This window comes from Conger conger, chromosome 14, assembly GCF_963514075.1.
Source record: "Conger conger chromosome 14, fConCon1.1, whole genome shotgun sequence".
Taxonomy (NCBI): domain Eukaryota; kingdom Metazoa; phylum Chordata; class Actinopteri; order Anguilliformes; family Congridae; genus Conger; species Conger conger.
The window spans coordinates 37,934,535-37,954,657 of NC_083773.1; the positions used below are offsets into that span (position 1 = coordinate 37,934,535).

The window sequence follows — 20,123 nt, forward strand, 5'->3', positions numbered from 1 at the left end:
ATTTGTGTGATGGGTTTTTATACATTATAATTGAAATATTAAACCATTGCATATTCGGTGGCATTCAAACTGTAAGATTGTATGCTAAGAAAAGATGTTGCAGTGTTGGTTGGGTATGGTGACGATGACTACAGTATGTAAGCCCACTGGCTGTTCTTCTGGGGGCATAAACCACTTTCCCAGCTGGGCGACCACTGACCACTCCAATTCTCCAACTTTGTGTAAATGCTCTTTATATATTTATGCATTCTTTATGGAACATGCAAAACATTATCCTCATTGAGGGGCACCGACATTTTCGATCGGAAATTGGGGTTTGTGTCAATTTGGGAGCCTCATATCTTGGCATTAAAGCACGGAAAAACCTTGAAAATGTCCCAACAATTTTCTGTCTACTTTTAAGATTATGAACTCACATCATAATACTCATAATGCTGATCACAAAAAAAGCTGTGGTCAATAACAGTTATTAAAGAATGCTAATAACTTTGCAGCTTGGCAGTTCTTTTCAGTTTTTGATGGCTTACGACATCAGCGCCACTTGGTGTATGACTTCCAAACCTCTAAGACTAGTAGATATTATTTAGTGTATACTTCTGTTTTGTGTGCTGGCACCTTCTAGTCAGTATAATACACCTACTTACGTAAAAAGAAGTTTATTGGTACTGCAATGCATTTGCCTGTTTTGATCAGTTCAAACGTCATGTTCTTAACCACAATCTACTAGTTGTTCGAAGGTCATACACCAAATGATGCTGATGTAGTAAGCCATCAAATAAATATTTGCCAAGCGGTACAATTTAGCATTTTAAATGACCATTACTTTTTTTCTGAGCAGTATTATGAAAATAATCTGAAAGAAAATCGTGTCAAATTTTTACGTTTTTCCCTACTTCAATGAGAAAGATATGAGACTTTAAAATCAACACAAACCCCAATTTCCACTAGGGAGTCCCCCACCCCCATTTTTTTTAAGAGCCAATCTCTCTGGAATGACGAACCCAATGAGGCCTTTTTTTCATGTTCTCTATTGAATATATAAAGAACATTTACACCAACTTTCAGCAAAATTGTAGTGGTCACCCCCCACACCTCTGGTTGATTTTCCATGGAAGGGACCCCTGGGCCAATTGAAAACGTACACTAAAACCAAAATAACGTTTTAAAAATCATAGTTCTTTGGTCACTACCATGATAGGAAAATACCATGTTAATTATATTGTACTATGATATTCTGCCATGGAATTGACCAAAAAACCATGCTAATGTACCATAATAAATGTACTATAATAAAAATCCAATTTAATTTTTTTTTTTTTTTGTTGCCAGTACCATAGTAGGAAAATACCATAGAAGTTATTGTACCATAGTTTCATTTTGCCATGGTAGTGATCAAAAACATGTAATGTACCATCTCACGAAATAAAAATATCATAGTTTTTGTTATTATCTTGGAAAAATACCATACCATTATTCTGCCATGTTACCTCCAAAATAACACAGTAATACCACGAGCGCGGGGATTTCATGCCAGTAGGGATTATTTTGGAGAATACACGGCATTGGCGCTGTTGTCAATGTGGTCCCCTGTACCTGTCCTGCAGGTTTGAGGTATACAGAGGATGCACGTCTACTGGTAAAACACCAGTCACATGACAGTGGTCTACGGCTTCATAGTTCCTTTTGCGCACGCTCCCTTTTGTTTGACTCAAGAGTTCATACAAAAAGCTTCCGCTTCCTGCAATGTGAGTAACGAATTTTCTTGTGTGCATGTTCATAAAGTGAGGAATTTCAGTTTCGGCTGTAATAAAGTATGCTCGCTTGGTAGCGTTTAATTACTCGCCAGTGCCATGGTGACTTTTTTAAATGGAGACTGCTATCCACATCTTATGTCTGCTGTTTGCTCGTGGTTTTTATTAGCTTCTTGCTTTGCTAACTGAGTCACATAAGCGGCAAACCAGCCAGCTAGCGACGCAAACCTTCCCGCTCGCTTTAAAGAGGATTGCGATTTTACTGGATTGTACGGGCTGCAAACACCTGCCTTTCATATAGGGATCCTGAATCTATACGTGTCCCATAGAAGAATTTCTGCTTGTTTACTACGCTGAATATATGATTTTGACATGATGGCTCATGTCAAGTTTTCTCGGGGTGAGTTTCATCAACACAAGCTAACGTTAGCTTGGGAATTCTGGACGAGTGTATATTTCTATGCGAGGCTAGTTTGCGCGTGTTAGAATGCTCATTTAGCCATATCTTGCTATATACTGGTTGTACTACGAATTGTTTAGTGCAAACGATAAACCATCTCCACAGTAACGTTTGTTTACTTACTATCCACCTGCCATGCTCATATAGAGACAGGAAGATAATTCAGTTTATGCAGTAAGTTTACCTAGTTAGCTAGGGAATTGGAGCGTTTAGAGCGTTCCCCCGATGTTCAAAACGTATAATTATTTGGACTAGTCTCGTGCATCCAACTAGTCCCCACGATGTCATATGAATGTTGTATTCATAACATCTGAACTTTCATAATTTCTCCTGAAAAAATGTACGCGTAGATGTACGGAAAAGTTATTGGCTACCTGTCAGATTTACTTGTAATTTAGTTGTTGTTTTCCCCAGGGGAGGGATGTTCTGTCCATTACCATTCGAGACGCTTACTTTAACGCTTACTTTGTACGCTTATTTTGCCTAAATGCAGTGCTCTCTCGGTTTAGCTCATGTAATGTAACTGTCCACTGTTTGGGATGCTTGTATTGTGAGATTGAAAGGTTTGCTGTTTTGTGAGTCTCTATTTTGCAGCAAATCTGCTTCTGTCATTACTCTGGTAGAGAGAGCTTCTGTGTCATTCTGTGAAAAGGGTTGGAGGGTGACCACTCCAATTTCACTCAAAATGTATGTAAATGTTCTTTATATATTAATTGGAGAACATGCAAAGCATTAGCCTCATTGGATCTGTCCTTCTAGAGTAGAGATGTTGGGCATTGAATATTGATAACGGGAGGAGATGATATCTTTGACGTTAAAGCAGGGCAAACCTGGGGTTTTTTTTTTTCCTACAATATTTGATGGCTTAATACATCAGTACCACTTTGTGTATGACTTCCAAACTAAGACTAGTAGATATTTTGTTTAAGAACAGCCACAAAGAAAATGAAGTCAAATAGATGCTTTATTTAAAAAATATACCAAATATGCCAAAGTTTGTATTGGCCAGATAATTACCAAAAGCTATTTAAAAAAAGGAATCTGAAAGTAGACAGAAAATTGTGTCTGAGTACACATTTTCAGGGTTTCCCTGCTTTAATGTCAAAGATGTTCTTGAGATATTAGTGCTTTTTTTAACTGCTAATATTTCTAGAATGCCAAATCCAATGTGGCTGATATTTTGCATGTTCTCTAAAGATCATTTACCAAATGTTTGAGCAAAATTGGAGTGGTCTTTTTTTTTTTATTTTTTTTTTTTTTTTATAAATAATATAAACCCTTCTTTGACATTGTATTGGTTCTGATTGATTAATTTCATCATGCTGGGCATTTTTTATTCTTTGAAGATCCTAGGAACGGATGCAAGGCTCTAAGTTTGAATGGTGTGGGACTGTTCCTGGATTAAGGGTTGATACGGACTCCCACTCGCTCAAACACATACCTTTGCGTCCCTGTGTGGAGGCGGTGTGTTCGAGCACAACATTCTGGGCTGACAAGTGGCGGGAGAGTCTGTTTCGCCCGAACGCTTTATGGTCGTGTGCCGAGCCGCCAGGGTTGAGGCTGTCCTGGCCACGGTTCTCCCAAATGAAGGAGGGGTTGCTAAATCACCTGGCCTCCGACAGGGGGCCGGGGAAGGAGCGCCGGGCTGCACCGCCAAATGAAACCAGAGAACACCCCGAAACACTAAAGAGAGCACGGACTGAGTCGCTAACGAGACAACCGGCAGAGTCGCTAACGAAAGGGAGGACAGGGGCACTATCGAGACAACGGACAGAGGCGCGATCGAGACAACCGGCAGAGTCGCTAACAAAAGAGAGGACAGAGGTGCTATCGAGAGAACGGACTCGGGCGCTGGCGAGAGAACCGCCAGAGTCGCTAACGAAAGAACGGACTGAGGCGCTAAACAGAAAACGGACAGAGTCGCTATCGGAGGAGGAGACGGACGACAGTTTGGACAACGGCGTGGAGGGGACGTCGGAAGGGTCCGTGCAGCTCGGGAGCAAGGCGCCCTCGTTCAGCGCCGACTCCGACGAGCACCTCCCCGCCGCGCCCGGCTGCCCGGGGGACCCGACGGCGCCGGCCGGAGCCCGGGAGCCCCCGGTGGACTGGCTGGAGCCGCTGGAGGAGGACGATGACGAAGAGGACGACGGCCAGAGCTGGGACCTGGACCTGCTGCCGGGGCTGAACGGGACCGGGCGGGCGGAGGAGAGCCTGGCGGGAGAGAGCGAGCTGAGTGGGAGCGCGGCGGGGAGCGAGAGATTCTCTCGTAAGGGCGGCAAGGGCGACCTGTAAGTAACTCTACCCACCTTTCCCTTACTCTGACATACTGCAAGGCAGGGATCATCAACTCTGGCCCTCAAATCCAAATCCAGCCCTGGTTCTCTTTTCTCCTGGGTAATTAGTGCCACTGATTGGCCAGACTGTCCCGACTCCCAGGTAAAGGGAGGGTGGAAAACCAGTTCTTGGCCCTTGAGGACCGTGAGTCGCTGATCCCTGCTGTAAGACGTTACATTCCATTTAGTATGCAATCGTACTGCATGAACAACAGTGTGTTTGAGATATGATTATACTATCAGTGTGTTTGGGGTGTGTGAGTACATTATCAGTGTGTTTGGGGTGTGTGTGGACTGTGGATACATTATCAGTGTGTGTATATACATCATCAGTGTGTATGGGGTGTGTGTATATACATTATCAGTGTGTATGGGGTGTGTGTGTATATACATTATCAGTGTGTATGGGGTGTGTGTGGACTGTGGATACATTATTAGTGTGTGTATATACATTATCAGTGTGTTTGGGGTGTGTGTGGATACATTATCAGTGTGTGTAGATACATTATCAGTGTGTATGGGATGTGTGTATGTACATTATCAGTGTGTATGGGGTGTGTGTATATACATTATCAGTGTGTATGGGATGTGTGTATATACATTATCAGTGTGTATGGGGTGTGTGTATATACATCATCAGTGTGTATGGGATGTGTAGATACATTATCAGTGTGTATGGGGTGTGTGTATATACATCATCAGTGTGTATGGGATGTGTAGATACATTATCAGTGTGTATGGGATGTGTGTATATACATCATCAGTGTGTATGGGATGTGTGTAGATGCATTATCAGTGTGTTTGGGGTGTGTGTATATACATTATCAGTGTGTTTGGGGTGTGTGTATATACATTATCAGTGTGTTTGGGGTGTGTGTATATACATTATCAGTGTGTTTGGGGTGTGTGTATATACATTATCAGTGTGTTTGGGGTGTGTGTATATACTTCATCAGTGTGTTTGGGGTGTGTGTATATACATTATCAGTGTGTATGGGGTGAGTGAGTACATTATCAGTGTGTTTGGGGTGTGTGTATATACTTCATCAGTGTGTTTGGGGTGTGTGTATATACTTCATCAGTGTGTATGGGGTGAGTGAGTACATTATCAGTGTGTTTGGGGTGTGTGTATATACATTATCAGTGTGTTTGGGGTGTGTGTATATACTTCATCAGTGTGTATGGGGTGTGTGTATATACATCATCAGTGTGTTTGGGGTGTGTGTATATACATTATCAGTGTGTTTGGGGTGTGTGTATATACATTATCAGTGTGTTTGGGGTGTGTGTATATACATTATCAGTGTGTTTGGGGTGTGTGTATATACATTATCAGTGTGTTTGGGGTGTGTGTATATACATTATCAGTGTGTTTGGGGTGTGTGTATATACATTATCAGTGTGTTTGGGGTGTGTGTATATACATTATCAGTGTGTATGGGATGTGTGTATATACATTATCAGTGTGTATGGGGTGTGTGTATATACATTATCAGTGTGTTTGGGGTGTGTGTGTATACATTATCAGTGTGTTTGGGGTGTGTGTATATACATTATCAGTGTGTTTGGGGTGTGTGTATATACATTATCAGTGTGTTTGGGGTGTGTGTATATACATTATCAGTGTGTATGGGATGTGTGTATATACATTATCAGTGTGTATGGGGTGTGTGTATATACATTATCAGTGTGTTTGGGGTGTGTGTATATACATTATCAGTGTGTTTGGGGTGTGTGTGTATACATTATCAGAGTGTTTGGGGTGAGTGAGTGACGCTCGGGTCTCTGTGGCTCAGGGTGGTCCAGCAGACGCGGAGGAGGAGGAGGAAACAGTCTCTCGTGGATGAAGATTGGGAGGACTGGCCGTCGCTGGGGGCGGGCTGGAAACGAAAAGAAGTGTTCCGGCGTTCCGGGTTCAGCATTGGCAAGACCGACACGTACTACATGAGGTACAAACCACTGCGTAACTGCTGAATTCCTGTCGCACTGCTATTATCTTACAGACCACACCATGAAGCACATTAACATCAATGCTGCTAATTGTATGGAAGTATCGGGAGTTGAGCATTTTGCGAGACTGGTGGTGTGTTGGCTGTGGAGGCCCTGGGCGTTCTGGTTGTGTGATGCAGCGGGGAGATTTTGTCATTACTCCCTCTGATGCTCTGCAGCCCACTTGGGGACCGGCTCAGGAGCAAGGTTGAGTTGGCCAAACATCTGGCGGCCTCCCTCGACCTCACTACCTTCGACTTCAAATCTGGATTGTTCCTGGTTCAGGGGAAGATGAGGAAGCTGAAGAAGGTATGTGTACCATGCACACGAACACTGCATTCACGCGCGCACGAGCACACGCGCACACGCACACACATACACACACACACTCTGTCAGACCTCAGTCAAATTCATAATTGTTTTGGATTCCAATACTTTTCTGTGCTGGTGCAATTGAGCCAGAAGGCAGGGAGTATTTCTGCACTTTTTGACAGTATTTCATTGCTTCCAATTCATCAGGTAAGCTCAGGAAAGCATAAAAAAGTATTTGAATCCAAAGCAATTACGTATTTGTACTGCACTGCATTCGCACGCACATGCTTGCGACATTACCACACACTGCAGCTCATTTACCGTGATTTGATAATCACCGGGACACTGTATCCTGGGAGACTGCTCATTGGCTAGGCGGATTGGACAGTTTGTGAGAGTTCATGCTGCAGATCAGTGGGATAAGCCACAGGAGTGGCCCTCATCGTTTGTGCGTTAGCGTGCTGAAATTCCCCGGTGCGTGTGCCTTGTGTCTTCCGCAGTTCCGTAAGGTGTCCGGGCCTGTACGGAAGCGGCCGTCCTCCCCTGATTCGCGCGGCACCCCCCGCAGGAGCTCTCCCTCTCCCCAGCGCTCCATGGGACGGCCCAGTAGCATCACCACCACGCCCCCGCGGCACATAGCCACGCCCCCGCGGACCGCCCCTTCCCACCTCGCCATGCGTCCCGGCCCCACCCCTCCGCTCGCCCCCCTCGGGCTCAGCTCCGCCCCTCAGTCCCCCCTCTGCCACGGCCAGAGGCTCCGCCCGCTGCTCAAACAGGAGGCGGGGTCCCCCGACTGCACTCAGCCCGAGCTGCCTGCTCCGTGAGTAATAATGCCTCGCCGTGTTTCCACGTTATTCACAAATATCCTGCATTCCTTAATACGTTTCTACATTATTCCCCAAATATCACTTGTGTGGTTGTGGTGATGTTGATGTGTGGTTTTGATGTTGCTGTGTGGTTTTGATGCGGTTAATATGTGCTTGTGATCTTGATGTGTGGTTTTGATGCGGTTAATGTGTGGTTGTGATGTTGATGTGTGGTTTTGATGCGGTTAATGTGTGGTTGTGATCTTGATGTGTGGTTTCGATGCGGTTAATGTGTGGTTCTGATGTTGTTCTAGTGCCTGTTCGAGGTGTGGTGGCCCAGTTGGGGGCACAGGGTTTTGGAGAAAACGGCAAACATCCTTGTGTCTGAAGTGCAAAGGTACGTCAAAACAAAAGCAGATTTTGAACGAGAACAAAGAAATGAAATGAGAAGGAATGGTGTAATGGTAAAGATGAGGTTGGTTGGTCACAACTGTAGTTTAATCCACTGTTTTTCTGTTCTTCCAACAGGAAAGAGGAAATATGACCCTCCAAACATTATCTTCCGGAAGGTGAGAGAGAGCAGATTATTAGTATAGGGGGCTAATGCGCTAATAGAGCAGATTATTAGTATTGAGGGCTAAAGCGCTAATTGAGCAGATTGTGTATCTCCTTGCAGTGGTTGCCTTGTGGGAACTGCCGGGCCTGCCTGCGAACAGAGGATTGTGGGTTGTGTGCCAGCTGCAGGAATGGGCAGTTAAACCATGAAAACAACAGACCTGTGCGCTGCCGGAAACGCAAGTGTCTGTGCCCCATCCGCAAGGTACCTACCGCCAACCAGCACAGACAGCCAGCACCTTTAACACCATCAGCACAGACAGCCAGCATCAGCAGCACAGACAGCCAGCACCTTTAACACCAACAGCACAGACAGCCAGCACCTTTAACACCGACAGCACAGACAGCCAGCATCGGCAGCACAGACAGCCAGCACCTTTAACACCGGCAGCACAGACAGCCAGCACCTTTAACACCGGCAGCACAGACAGCCAGCACCTTTAACACCGACAGCACAGACAGGCAGCATCAGCAGCACAGACAGCAAGCACCTTTAACACCACCAGCACAGACAGCCAGCACCTTTAACACCGACAGCACAGACAGGCAGCATTAGCAGCACAGACAGCCAGCACCTTTAACACCGACAGCACAGACAGCCAGCACCTTTAACACCACCAGCACAGACAGGCAGCACCTTTAACACCGACAGCACAGACAGCCGGCACCTTTAACACCGACAGCACAGACAGGCAGCATCAGCAGCACAGACATCCAGCACCTTTAACACCGACAGCACAGACAGCCAGCACCTTCAACACAAACGGCACAGACAGGCAGCATCAGCAGCACAGACGGACAACACCGACAGCACAGACAGCCAGCACCTTTAACACCACCAGCGCAGACAGCCAGCACCTTTAACACCGACAGCACAGACAGCCGGCACCTTTAACACCGACAGCACAGACAGGCAGCATCAGCAGCACAGACAGCCAGCACCTTTAACACCACCAGCACAGACAGCCAGCACCTTTAACACCGACAGCACAGACAGTCAGCACCTTTAACACCGACAGCACAGACAGGCAGCATCAGCAGCACAGACATCCAGCACCTTTAACACCGACAGCACAGACAGCCAGCACCTTTAACACCACCAGCACAGACGACCAGCACCTTTAACACCGACAGCACTGACCGCCAGCACCTTCAACACAAACGGCACAGACAGGCAGCATCAGCAGCACAGACGGACAACACCGACAGCACAGACAGCCAGCACCTTTAACACCACCAGCGCAGACAGCCAGCACCTTTAACACCGACAGCACAGACAGCCAGCACCTTTAACACAAACGGCACAGACAGGCAGCACCTTCAACGGCACAGACAGGCAGCACTCCCAACGCCAACAGCACAGACAGACCCATCAGTAATTTATTTTTGATTAAAATGACATGGGATGGCAACCAAGTAACCTTGCTGAGCCCGCTGACGCAGTTTGCATCAGCCTACTGTGGCAATGTCAAGTATATCTGAGGTGCGTGTTTATTTGGCCAAATTACTAGCTAAATATTATTTTCCATGTCTTGCCCAATGAGGTGTGTATGTGTTTGATTCCATGGTGATCAGCCGCGCAAGGGCTCCAAAACATCCATTATTAAAAACCGTGAATAAGAATTCAGTGTGGAAGACTAAGATGAACATGGAACTAGTGTCGATTGCTAATTATTTTTTATGATTAAAAAAAAAAAGAAGAAAAGAATAATAAATTGAAGTGTTTTTTTACAGGCATTTTCATTTTTATTAAGAGAGTAATTGAGTACTATTATTACGATAGCTTCAACTTTTTGCGCATTTGTAAGGCCTTAGCATTATATTAGCCACCTAAATTACTGAGTGGGCCTTTAATCTTAGCCATCTGTGTAATTATCTGTAGAGCTCTCTTTAGACACATTAGTTACTCATTGTAATGACAGCTGAACGTTAGATTGAAAAATGACAATTCAAGCTCCTTCCTTATTTTTCAGAAAACTGCAAAGGAAAAATTAGCAGAGAAGGTGAAAAAACTTGCGGTGAGTATGGAAGTTATTGTTCCCTTTTTGCAGTTGCAGATTAAAGTGATTATTTATCTTGAGGGTAGTATTTAAATGTGCACATCCTGATGCATTGTTGAATAGGGTTGTAAAGGAGTGACTGAAGCATTTTCAGAAGTTTTCTTTCTGTTGCAGAAACTGGACGAGCCGTACATACCTTCAGAAGTGAAGAAAGTGAAGGTGAGCGGGATGCATGTTTTGCCTTTTGTCTGGAAATGACAAAAGATACACCTCAAATTTTCACCGTTTTTAGGAGGGAAAGCCCAGCCCCAGGGTAATTTCAGGAATATTTACTAATATTTACTTACTAATCTCTGCTGCACTTAGTGTTGCAGTCATAGGCAATTCACTGCTGCTTGACTCATATTTTTGGGGTTTCGGGTTCCATTTTCAAAGTTTAACCGTCCCCGTTTTCTGTTTTCAGCCCATTTCCATTAACAAAGAGAGCGAATCGGAATTAATCGTCTGTATTGATGGGCCGGATGAGGATGGGGACAAGGATGAAGAGGAGGTGAAGGTGTGCTCTGCATTTGCTCTCTGAAACTGCAAACTGGAAAAAGCCTGCATTAGGGGTGTTACGACTTCAATACAAAATCAATCTGAGAGATTAACATTTGATACGACCAAAATTAACACCAGAAGCAGTTTAACATCAAGGAAAAATAATTTTTCCTCTTCCATTAGACAGGCGAGTAAGTAAATCGCTGTATAATCTATGCCGAATTGAGGTGCCAGCAGCAATGGAACCTCAGGCTTCCACAAGCTGTTTACAGTGATTGGCAACAATGGCAGAAGCAAAGCTTTTAGTTTCTATAATGTACCATTATGTTCATTTAGGAAGCCATAAATGAACATTCACATTGCTGTTTTTCTGACTTTTGCCATTGTGTCGCTCCTGTGCCCGCTCGTATTGCTGTTTTAACCCCTTAAGTATCGCCCCTTTTCTTGACACAAGCTTGAAAATGACCCAAAATTAAATTTAAAATTAATTATTTTTGAAGCCTTTTGACTACAGGGATAATCCTGGTCTCTTCTGAAAGGTAACCCTTTGGGGTTTGTTTTCCAAGTGTCAGAATTACTCTAAATATTAGTGAGAGGCAGCTTTTATTCTCACTGAAAATATTTTTTCCAATGGATACCGATTATTGTGGCTATGGCTGGTGCAGTTAGAAGTACCGTGTGCCACAGCCACAACACTGAACAATTGCTCTTTCAAATGTGACGAGTATCACCAAAAATGATCATTCTGCATTTTCCAACTCCCAACAGGACACACATGATATTATGGGTCTTATGAGGTGTAAAATACTGCATTTTGCTTACTAAACAATACAACACTTTATCCTGTTTGCGCTATGATAGTGATTAGAAAATTGCATTGTGGAAAAAGGAATTATTACAATAAAACCCACCCCGGCCCAGCCCTGGACCAGTGAGACTTAAGGGGTTGATTCGCTAGTTGAGCATAACGGTAAAATACAAAAACTGTCACTGTAGATCGTAGACGGCTCAATCGACAGAGCTTAGAAACAGCCCTGGGAAAACATTGTCTCTAATGCGGGGTTCCCTGTCTCCGGGTCCTGCCCGTGGCTCAGGGTTGTTTCCGCAGGCCGTTTGTCGGGCGCTGCGGGCGCTGCAGAGGCTGCCTACGCTCCGCTGACTGTGGCTGCTGCAACGCCTGTGTGGCCGCGCCCCGGAGGACCGCGTGCGGCAGAGCCAGGCGGCCGTGTCTGCTCCGGTACTGCCGCAGGCCGGCTGAGGTGAGCGAGGGCCACGCCCGCGGTTGCATCCATTCCTTTGCACAAAGACACGCCGCGCCCCAAACCCAGGGTGTCGGTGTTCTCATGTGTAACCTCCAAATTCAGTCTTCCGTATGCATCAAACTCAGCGTTATGGTGTCTTATTGTGGCTACAATAATGGCGGTCAAACCGCCGACCCCGGTCATGCGCCTTAACCACTACGCTGCGGGCCGTCCCCTTCTTAGACAGATTAGTGTTCTAGTACACTACACTGGGCTGCAGAATTATGGCAATGCCATTTTACTTAAAGTTCACATCAGTCTAAAGGAGCTGTATTGTGTCATTCAATCACTTCCTGTTTCACGCCTGTTGACGCGCCTCAAATTCTTCTATTATGCGTCACATTCAGGGATCTCTGTCTCTTCAGGAGCACTATGCTGTAACCCTTGGGCAATTAACGCCCCAAGTCTGTGAATTACAATACGAACCTCCGCTCCTACACAGCAAACACTATTTATGGGTGTGTCAGGCCCGCGTGGCCACAGAAGACCATAACGTTTTTGAATTCCAATCCGTGACTTTCAATTGAAATCATCGATTGGAATCTTAATGTCTTTGTATGTATGGTTGTTGAGACCCGCCAGTTGGAAGTTACAGCAATCACTTCTGTTGTGAAAAGCAGGAGTAACTTTCCATGTTGTAGAAAGACTACAGGGGCTCAGACCATAGTGCTGAGCCCTGCTTTCGACAACATATGGTTGCATTAATAAACAGTCAGCTTTTAGAACTCAGTCTTTGTCATAAATAAGCCTGACTTTCCACACCTTAACTCAGCATCACCCAATCAATCAAGCGTCCTCAAGCCCTGCTCCTGCTGGGTAATGCGTTTAAGATGGCCGCTGGAAAAGTCTGTCTCTTGCTCATTAGCTATAATGAATGTATGACGAAATTATTTATTCTAATTGAATGTTTCTTGGCTAATTAAATCATTTTGCCTTAATACAGATATAGTTTGCTTTTGACTTGTTTGTTGATTCCACCAGGTTACTGTAGACCTTTCTCAGGAACCACCATTCAGTCATTCTGGGTTCTAGGAAACCTCAAAGGGCTTCACCAGCATGGCCTACAGATGAGACACAGAGAGCAGGAACTGGGGGGAGTAGCCATGAAGCCATTAGAGGTGTAAATGTGAATGTAAATGTGAATGTGTGTGTCAACAGGGGGGAGGGGGGGGGGGGGAGAAGAACCTCACACTGGCATACCTTATACTATTAGGATTCCATACCTTAAAATTGGTTGATACACCTACAGGCACTATGTTGGAGATTCTGAATGCTGAGATTCAGAATACCATACCAGAATAAAGTGGAAGCCGGAGTGTCACTACTGGGTTTTTGTCTTTGTTTAATTGCCTGATACACGGGAGCTTACACACATTTCCATACTATCACTCCTGAAAATATCTCAAACCTTAACATTTTATCTCACAATAATACTCACTAGGAGAGGATTAATTTTCCAGTAACCTTAAATAGATATGTTGTATTCCAGATTGACCTGGACCAATAGTTTTATATATGAGATAAATTCAGTACCCCTTGGATCCTCCCCTGATAATTAATTATGTATGCATGGACTAAGGGGAATAGGGGAGGTCCCCTCCCCCTCTTTCGGCTGGATAAATTGTGGGACTTTCTTTAAGTTTTTTTTTAAGTTAGTTTGCAGTTGCCCTCTGAGTCCTGCAGATAGGTCTGGAGTTCTACCTTTCATCTCTGGTCTTTTTGGAACATTCTACTGTCTGTTGGTTTTTAAAGTTTTGCCTGTCCATTCTTGGGATTACCTTGGAAAAGACAAGCTGTTTGGTATTTTCTTTCTTTCATTCTGTTTGTGACCATAACCTGTCCCATGTCTGTAACATTTGTTGTAATGAAGGTGGTTGAAATTTAGTCTTTAGATTAGGAATTGAATATTGCTTGTAGCTATGTATTTTTTCAGTGTATTTCTATGTATTTTAAACTGGTTGTGAGTTTTACATTTGGTTTCCCTGCCTATCAGTGAATTTGGTGGTTTAATTATTGACAAATTAAATCAAATTTTAGATGTTTAAATGATGAAAAAATGAGGTGGTCTAAACGTTGATGCCCTTGTTTTCGGTATCCGGAGTGCCGAACATTAAAAGACGGTGTTTTATTTGTGGGTTAAGTGAGGGGTTCTAACATGAAATATCACATGTTCAATATTGTGCTGACCATTTAAAAAAAGGCATTTGTGGTCGGAACCGCTGGTTTGAGAAAAGAAGCATATTTTTAGTGAATCCTCACTTCCCTGACTGCGTTCGTTTCAGCTGGTCCAGCACGTAGTCCATGAAGGTTGGATGGGTCTGGGCAGCCCGCGACCCCACTACAGCAAAGCATTCTGGGATGGCTGGGAGTTCAGCGAGGATGAAGAGGTTGACGAAGTTGCCGGTGCAGAAGTACCTGGGGACTACAAGCTGCAACAGGAAGCGGATAAAGACGTCTCGACGTCCCAGGTGAGCTAGCACCCAGTGTATGCCTGACAAACCCTTGTTTAACGAGACGGGTCTTCATTTTCACTGCGCTCCCTGTGGCACAGTTCACAATTCAGAGATTGTTCTGTCGCAGGACTCTCTTGAGTTCATAACTTTTTAGCATAACTATGTGCTCTTAAGTGAGCAGTCTGCAGCTGTGGATAAGAAACATTATGGGTACAGTACAGAAATGTGATGCAGGCCAGAATAATTATCATTACTACTATTTTTATTATTATTAGTATTAGTATAATTGTTTTATTATTATTATTATTATTATTATTATTATAAATAATAATATGCTGCTGTGATTCTTCCGCTTCATTCCCAGAATTATTTCAAAGCTGATAGCCGAAGGATAGACATCGCGAAAGCAAATGCATTATCGGAAGGACTCCCTGACACCAGTCACTCAGTGAGTGATCTCACTCACACTCATTCATCTCTTCTAATTTTCCATCACTCACTCATTTACCCGCCTCTAACTCTGCATCACGTGCTCTTCTGCTTTCTGCACCAGCTGCTCAACCTGTATTTTGGCACTTTCTCTTTCTACTTTGTTTTATGGGTTCATGGCATGAGTTCAGTGACAGTAGCTATACATGTTTCCAACCTCTGACCAACGCATGAATGTGTGTTTCTGTACTTGCTTGTGTTTGTGTGTGCACACGTGTGTGTGTGTGTGTGTGTGTGTGTGTGTGTGTGTGTGTGTTTCCATCCGTGTGTGTGTGCACATGTGCACGTGTGCGTGCGTGCGTGCGTGCATGCGTGTTAGGGAGCCGGTGCTGTTGTTCAGGGGGGTAAAGCAGGATGGGGCCTGATAGACACGCCGGAGCTGGATGAAGGTTTGGACGCAGAGCAGTCTGGAGAGCAGTATGAGGCTGTGGTCGCACCCATGAGAGAGTGTGTGTGTGTTTGTCTGTGTGTGCACGAGAGTGTGTGTTTGTCTGTGTGTGTGCGCGAGAGTGTGTTTGTCTGTGTCTGTGTGTGTGTGTGTGTGTGTGTGTGTGTGTGCACGCGAGAGTGTGTGTTTGTCTGTGTGTGTGTGTGTGTGTGTACGTGAGAGTGTGTTTGTCTGTGTGTGCACGCGAGAGTTTGTGTTTGTGTGTGCGCAAGAGTTTGTGTTTGTGTGTGCGTGAGAGTGTGTGTTTGTCTGTGTGTGTGCGCGAGAGTGTGTGTGTGTGTGTGTGTGTGTGTGTGCGCGCGCGCGCAAGTGTGTGTTTGTCTGTGTGTGTGTGTGCTTGTGTGTGTGTGTGTGTGTGTGTGTGCGTGCGCTTGCATTCATTCACCATTTACAGTGGCCTCCAATACTATGTTCACAGTAGACTGAAATGTGCTATTTTTGCTAAAACTTAAGACATTTGAGATCAAAAGATGAATGTGAGACAGAAGTACAGACAAATTATTGTTGGTTTTCGATCAACTTTAAGCAATGTGAAATGACCATCTATCCATCCCCTTGGATGCAGTGATGCAGTGCCACAGTTATTAGACAATTTTATTTCTGCATTTAGTTGCCACTAACTGCCTCAAACTCAGATTTTGGAGGTGCTAGATGTATGTCTGTCACTTCCCTTTACAAATCTTAAGATTCCCTCCATCTGTAGCCATTCTTGGAGGCCACAGTTAGGATGTAGCGCTTTGATATTTTCTAATATTTTTGTATTGGACGCACAGGGATAAAATCTGTTTCAGTTTTAATCGTCTAACTATGAGTAAGATGGCCATAGCTCAAATTTCCCCTGAAGGTTGGACTATTAATTTATAAGCGTGCAAACCCCATAATCTTGTTTTGTAGCAGTAGCAATTTTAGCCTGGCTTAGGGTTAGCCTACCCTCGGGTTAGCCTGTCCTTGGATGTGTTTGTTCGTTAGATGAGTAACATGTTTAACCTGGCTGTGTGTTTGTTCTTTAGATAAGTACCTGTGCCATTCCATGACAACTCCATACCTCTTGGAATTTTTTTTTCTTCTTCTGTTTGTTGGTAGAACTTTGCTTTCATCAAAAAGCAAAACCTTTTATTTTGCTGGTTGAGCCATCTGAATTTCACAATGTGTCGTGTTGAAAAATGCTCTGCAGCACAGTTGTGAAGAGTCAATGGAAATTTGTATCTAGAGCTAATTTTTTATGTAGAATTCATACCTGGTCTCAGGAAACGTGTATCTAGGAGATATCGTTTAGGAGATATTTGGCCCTAAATATTTTCGGGCGGGTCTAAATGTGCCAAAAAATGGCCAAATTGACATTTCCATGGGTCACATGTTATCAGTAACGTGTTTATCTTTCCACAATGAGAGAGTGCTCTCATGATTCATTTATAAATAAAATGACACTAAAACCGTTTACTTTTGGAGCTGTGACTGGCATTTTTAGGGCCAAATATCTCAGAAGTTTGTTTCTGCTGTGAGATATGACTGATATATAAAAAATATCCCCACTTAAAAATTGACAAAGATTCAGGGCTTTTATTTACAAAGATATGGACCAAATTTTTAATTGCAATAACGGGCAAACTTTTCATTGCTCTACCGGGAAAACCAAATGGAGTACAAAGCACAAATTTCAGGAATTTAATATCTCATAATTGTCTACCTACACAAAGACATGCAACTTCCTAGAGTTGGCATGTAATGGCCCCGCACCTTTAACCTGTAGCTGTATGCGTGTGTTTGTTTTGTCAATAAGTAGCACCTTTAACCTGTAGCTGTATGTGTGTGTGTTTAAAAAAAAAAAAAAAAAAGTTTTTAAGATGGGTAGCACCTTTAACCTGTAGCTTTGTGTGTGTTTTGTTGATAAGTAGCCCCTTTAACCTGTAGCTGAGTGTGTTTTGTCGATAAGCAGCCCCTTTAACCTGTAGCAGAGTGTGTTTTGTCGATAAGCAGCCCCTTTAACCTGTAGCTGAGTGTGTTTTGTCGATAAGCAGCCCCTTTAACCTGTAGCAGAGTGTGTTTTGTCGATAAGCAGCCCCTTTAACCTGTAGCAGAGTGTGTTTTGTCTATAAGCAGCCCCTTTAACCTGTAGCAGAGTGTGTTTTGTCGATAAGCAGCCCCTTTAACCTGTAGCAGAGTGTGTTTTGTCGATATGCAGCCCCTTTAACCTGTAGCTGAGTGTGTTTTGTCGATAAGCAGCCCCTTTAACCTGTAGCTGAGTGTGTTTTGTCGATAAGCAGCCCCTTTAACCTGTAGCTGAGTGTGTTTTGTCTATAAGCAGCCCCTTTAACCTGTAGCTGAGTGTGTTTTGTCGATAAGCAGCCCCTTTAACCTGTAGCTGAGTGTGTTTTGTCGATAAGTAGCCCCTTTAACCTGTAGCTGAGTGTGTTTTGTCGATAAGTAGCCCCTTTAACCCGTATCGCTCTGTGCTTGTTTGTTTCAGATGAGCAGTGTCTTCAGCCTGGCCGAGGGGGCGCAGGCCGTGGGCGAGGCCCTGGTAGGCGAGGGGGCGGGCGTGCCCTGGGAGCCCGAGCTGCAGGCCCTGCTGGAGGCCGTGCGCCGGATGGCGCTGCCCCCGTACTGGGTGGGCCTCCTGGCGGAGGGGCCCAGCCTGCAGCTGGTGCAGTGCTCCAAGCACTCCACCATGGCGGACACCTCTCTGCTCATCGACTCGGACTTCTACTACCAGATCAGCGTTCAGGGCCAGCCGCTGCAGCTCACCCATTCCCTCTACAGGGACCACCCGCGCAAGCTGCCCACCGTGGCCCACGTGGTGGCCCTGCTGCTGGACCTGGAGCGCCACGCCGTGTGTCAGGGGTACCCTGCGCCCGGCCCCCGCCCCCCCTGGGGCTCCCAGCAGCCCCTTCTGCCCACACGCGCCGCCATCTGCTCCTTCCTGGTGCTGCAGTCCGTGGAGCGCTGTGAACACTGCAGCACTGGGCCTCAGGGACCGTGAGAGACGGGGACACACACGCTCACACGCACGCAAGCACACACACACGCTCACACTCACTTACACATGTACACACACTCACACACGCGCACACACACACACTCACACGCTCACACTCACTTACACATGTACACACACTCACACACACGCGCACACACACACACTCGCACGCACGCAAGCACATGTACACACACTCACTCACACACGCACGCACTCACACACGCACTCACACACGCACTCACACACGCACTCACACACGCACTCACACACGCACTCACACACGCACTCACACGCTCACATACACATGTACACACGCGCACACACACACGCACACATACACACACACACATATGCACCCACGTACGCTCACATACCCTCTCTGATGTGTGCGCACACACACACACACACACCCATGAACGAACGTAGACACACATGCACATACCTTCTCTGATAAACGCACCGAGACATGTATCCTCTCTCTCACACACACACACACACACACACACACACACACACACACACACACACACACACACAGTTGGGGAAGTTTCTGTCCCATGTGGCTGAATTCCAGCTGATGATTACAGATGCGTTACCACCGAAGACCCTAGAAACGGACCTGAGCTTCGTTTAAAGACGTGACGTGAAGTGAGCTGGTCACAGACCCTGTGAGACCCTGCTGAGATCTGACTGCTCTACTTCTGCTCTCGTTGCCCTCGTTCTGGGGGGAGACCACTAGAGGGCAGTCTTCCCTCCCTGGACCTGGCTCTCGCCCATCAGCCTCTGTCTGTCTGTGAGCCACATTCTCCAAAGCCGAGGCTGACGGAACTTGCTGCTGCCTCATAGCTCAAATGTGTTACATTTTTTTTGGAGACCAGTATCAGTCCAGTTGAGCCACGTCATGCTGCCTTGTGCCGCAGAATTAATCACTGTTGGGGAGGGGGGGAAAAAAGATGGATTTTAGTGGGAAATTTAATATCAGTTTTAAAATAGGCAAGAGGCTCTCAGTTTCATGACTTCAAGTTTTTTTTTGTTGTTAGTTGATGCTTCTATTTTCAAATTTTGTACCAAATCCCCAAATAAATCATCTCGAAAGGATGAAAGTTCTGAAAATTCCTTTATCATTTGAATTTTGACCATAGTCTCTTCGTTCACCATGCATTTGCAGTTCTTACCTGTGTTGAGTTCTCTTCCGTGTTTGATGGGCACTCCTTCAGATGTTTCTCCCTTCAGCTTTCTACTCAGGGTAGACGGATGTCTTTGATTAGATGATGCATAATTACATAAGTAATTGTGGAATTCCAGGTTTTGTTTATCTATGAGGACTGTTTTTCTGTGCTGTTTCTCATTTCCAGGAAGGCGACTCTTTGACCTATTTAGGAATTGTAATGAACAAATGTAAAGAAGTTTGTGATGAATATAAATGATTTTATTTTTACTGGTTGTGAACTGCGATTGTCTTCTAATTTAGAACGCAGCCAAGTGGGAATATATGGAGCAATGTTTTGGAAAAAGGTTTTGTGTGGCTGTGACTGTGGCTGTGACTGTGGCTGTGGCTGTGGCTGTGACTGTGACTGTGGCTGTGACTGGCTTTGTGGCTGTGACTGGCTTTGTGGCTGTGACTGTGGCTGACTGTGTGGCCGTGTGAC

The 20,123-nt window shown here is 45.0% G+C and overlaps 1 protein-coding gene across 2 annotated transcripts; it reads left to right on the forward strand.

The window, feature by feature from the left end:
• The first annotated feature begins 1,610 nt into the window (after positions 1-1,610).
• LOC133110768 (uncharacterized) lies at positions 1,611-19,912 on the forward strand. Of its 2 annotated transcripts, none has more exons than XM_061221066.1 (15): positions 1,611-1,745; positions 3,558-4,499; positions 6,341-6,493; positions 6,713-6,842; positions 7,346-7,665; positions 7,966-8,048; positions 8,180-8,220; positions 8,328-8,471; positions 10,240-10,284; positions 10,441-10,485; positions 10,730-10,822; positions 11,901-12,065; positions 14,390-14,575; positions 14,925-15,008; positions 17,965-19,912. In XM_061221066.1, the coding sequence occupies exons 2-15, from the start codon at positions 3,571-3,573 to the stop codon at positions 18,475-18,477; spliced, it is 2,931 nt and encodes a 976-aa protein (XP_061077050.1). In that variant the 5' UTR covers positions 1,611-1,745; positions 3,558-3,570; the 3' UTR covers positions 18,478-19,912. The 2 variants fall into 2 exon arrangements, with proteins under 2 accessions (XP_061077050.1, XP_061077051.1); XM_061221067.1 differs by lacking the exon at positions 1,611-1,745 and adding an exon at positions 1,760-2,151.
• The last annotated feature ends 211 nt before the right edge of the window (positions 19,913-20,123 follow it).

Bases quoted from the DNA above. Each gene is read 5' to 3' on its own strand.
- LOC133110768 (XM_061221066.1), top strand. From the start codon at position 3,571: ATGCAAGGCTCTAAGTTTGAATGGTGTGGGACTGTTCCTGGATTAAGG. The intron at 6,843-7,345 runs GTATGTGTACCA...TGTCTTCCGCAG, and splicing joins AGATGAGGAAGCTGAAGAAG to TTCCGTAAGGTGTCCGGGCC. The intron at 8,472-10,239 runs GTACCTACCGCC...CTTATTTTTCAG, and splicing joins GTCTGTGCCCCATCCGCAAG to AAAACTGCAAAGGAAAAATT.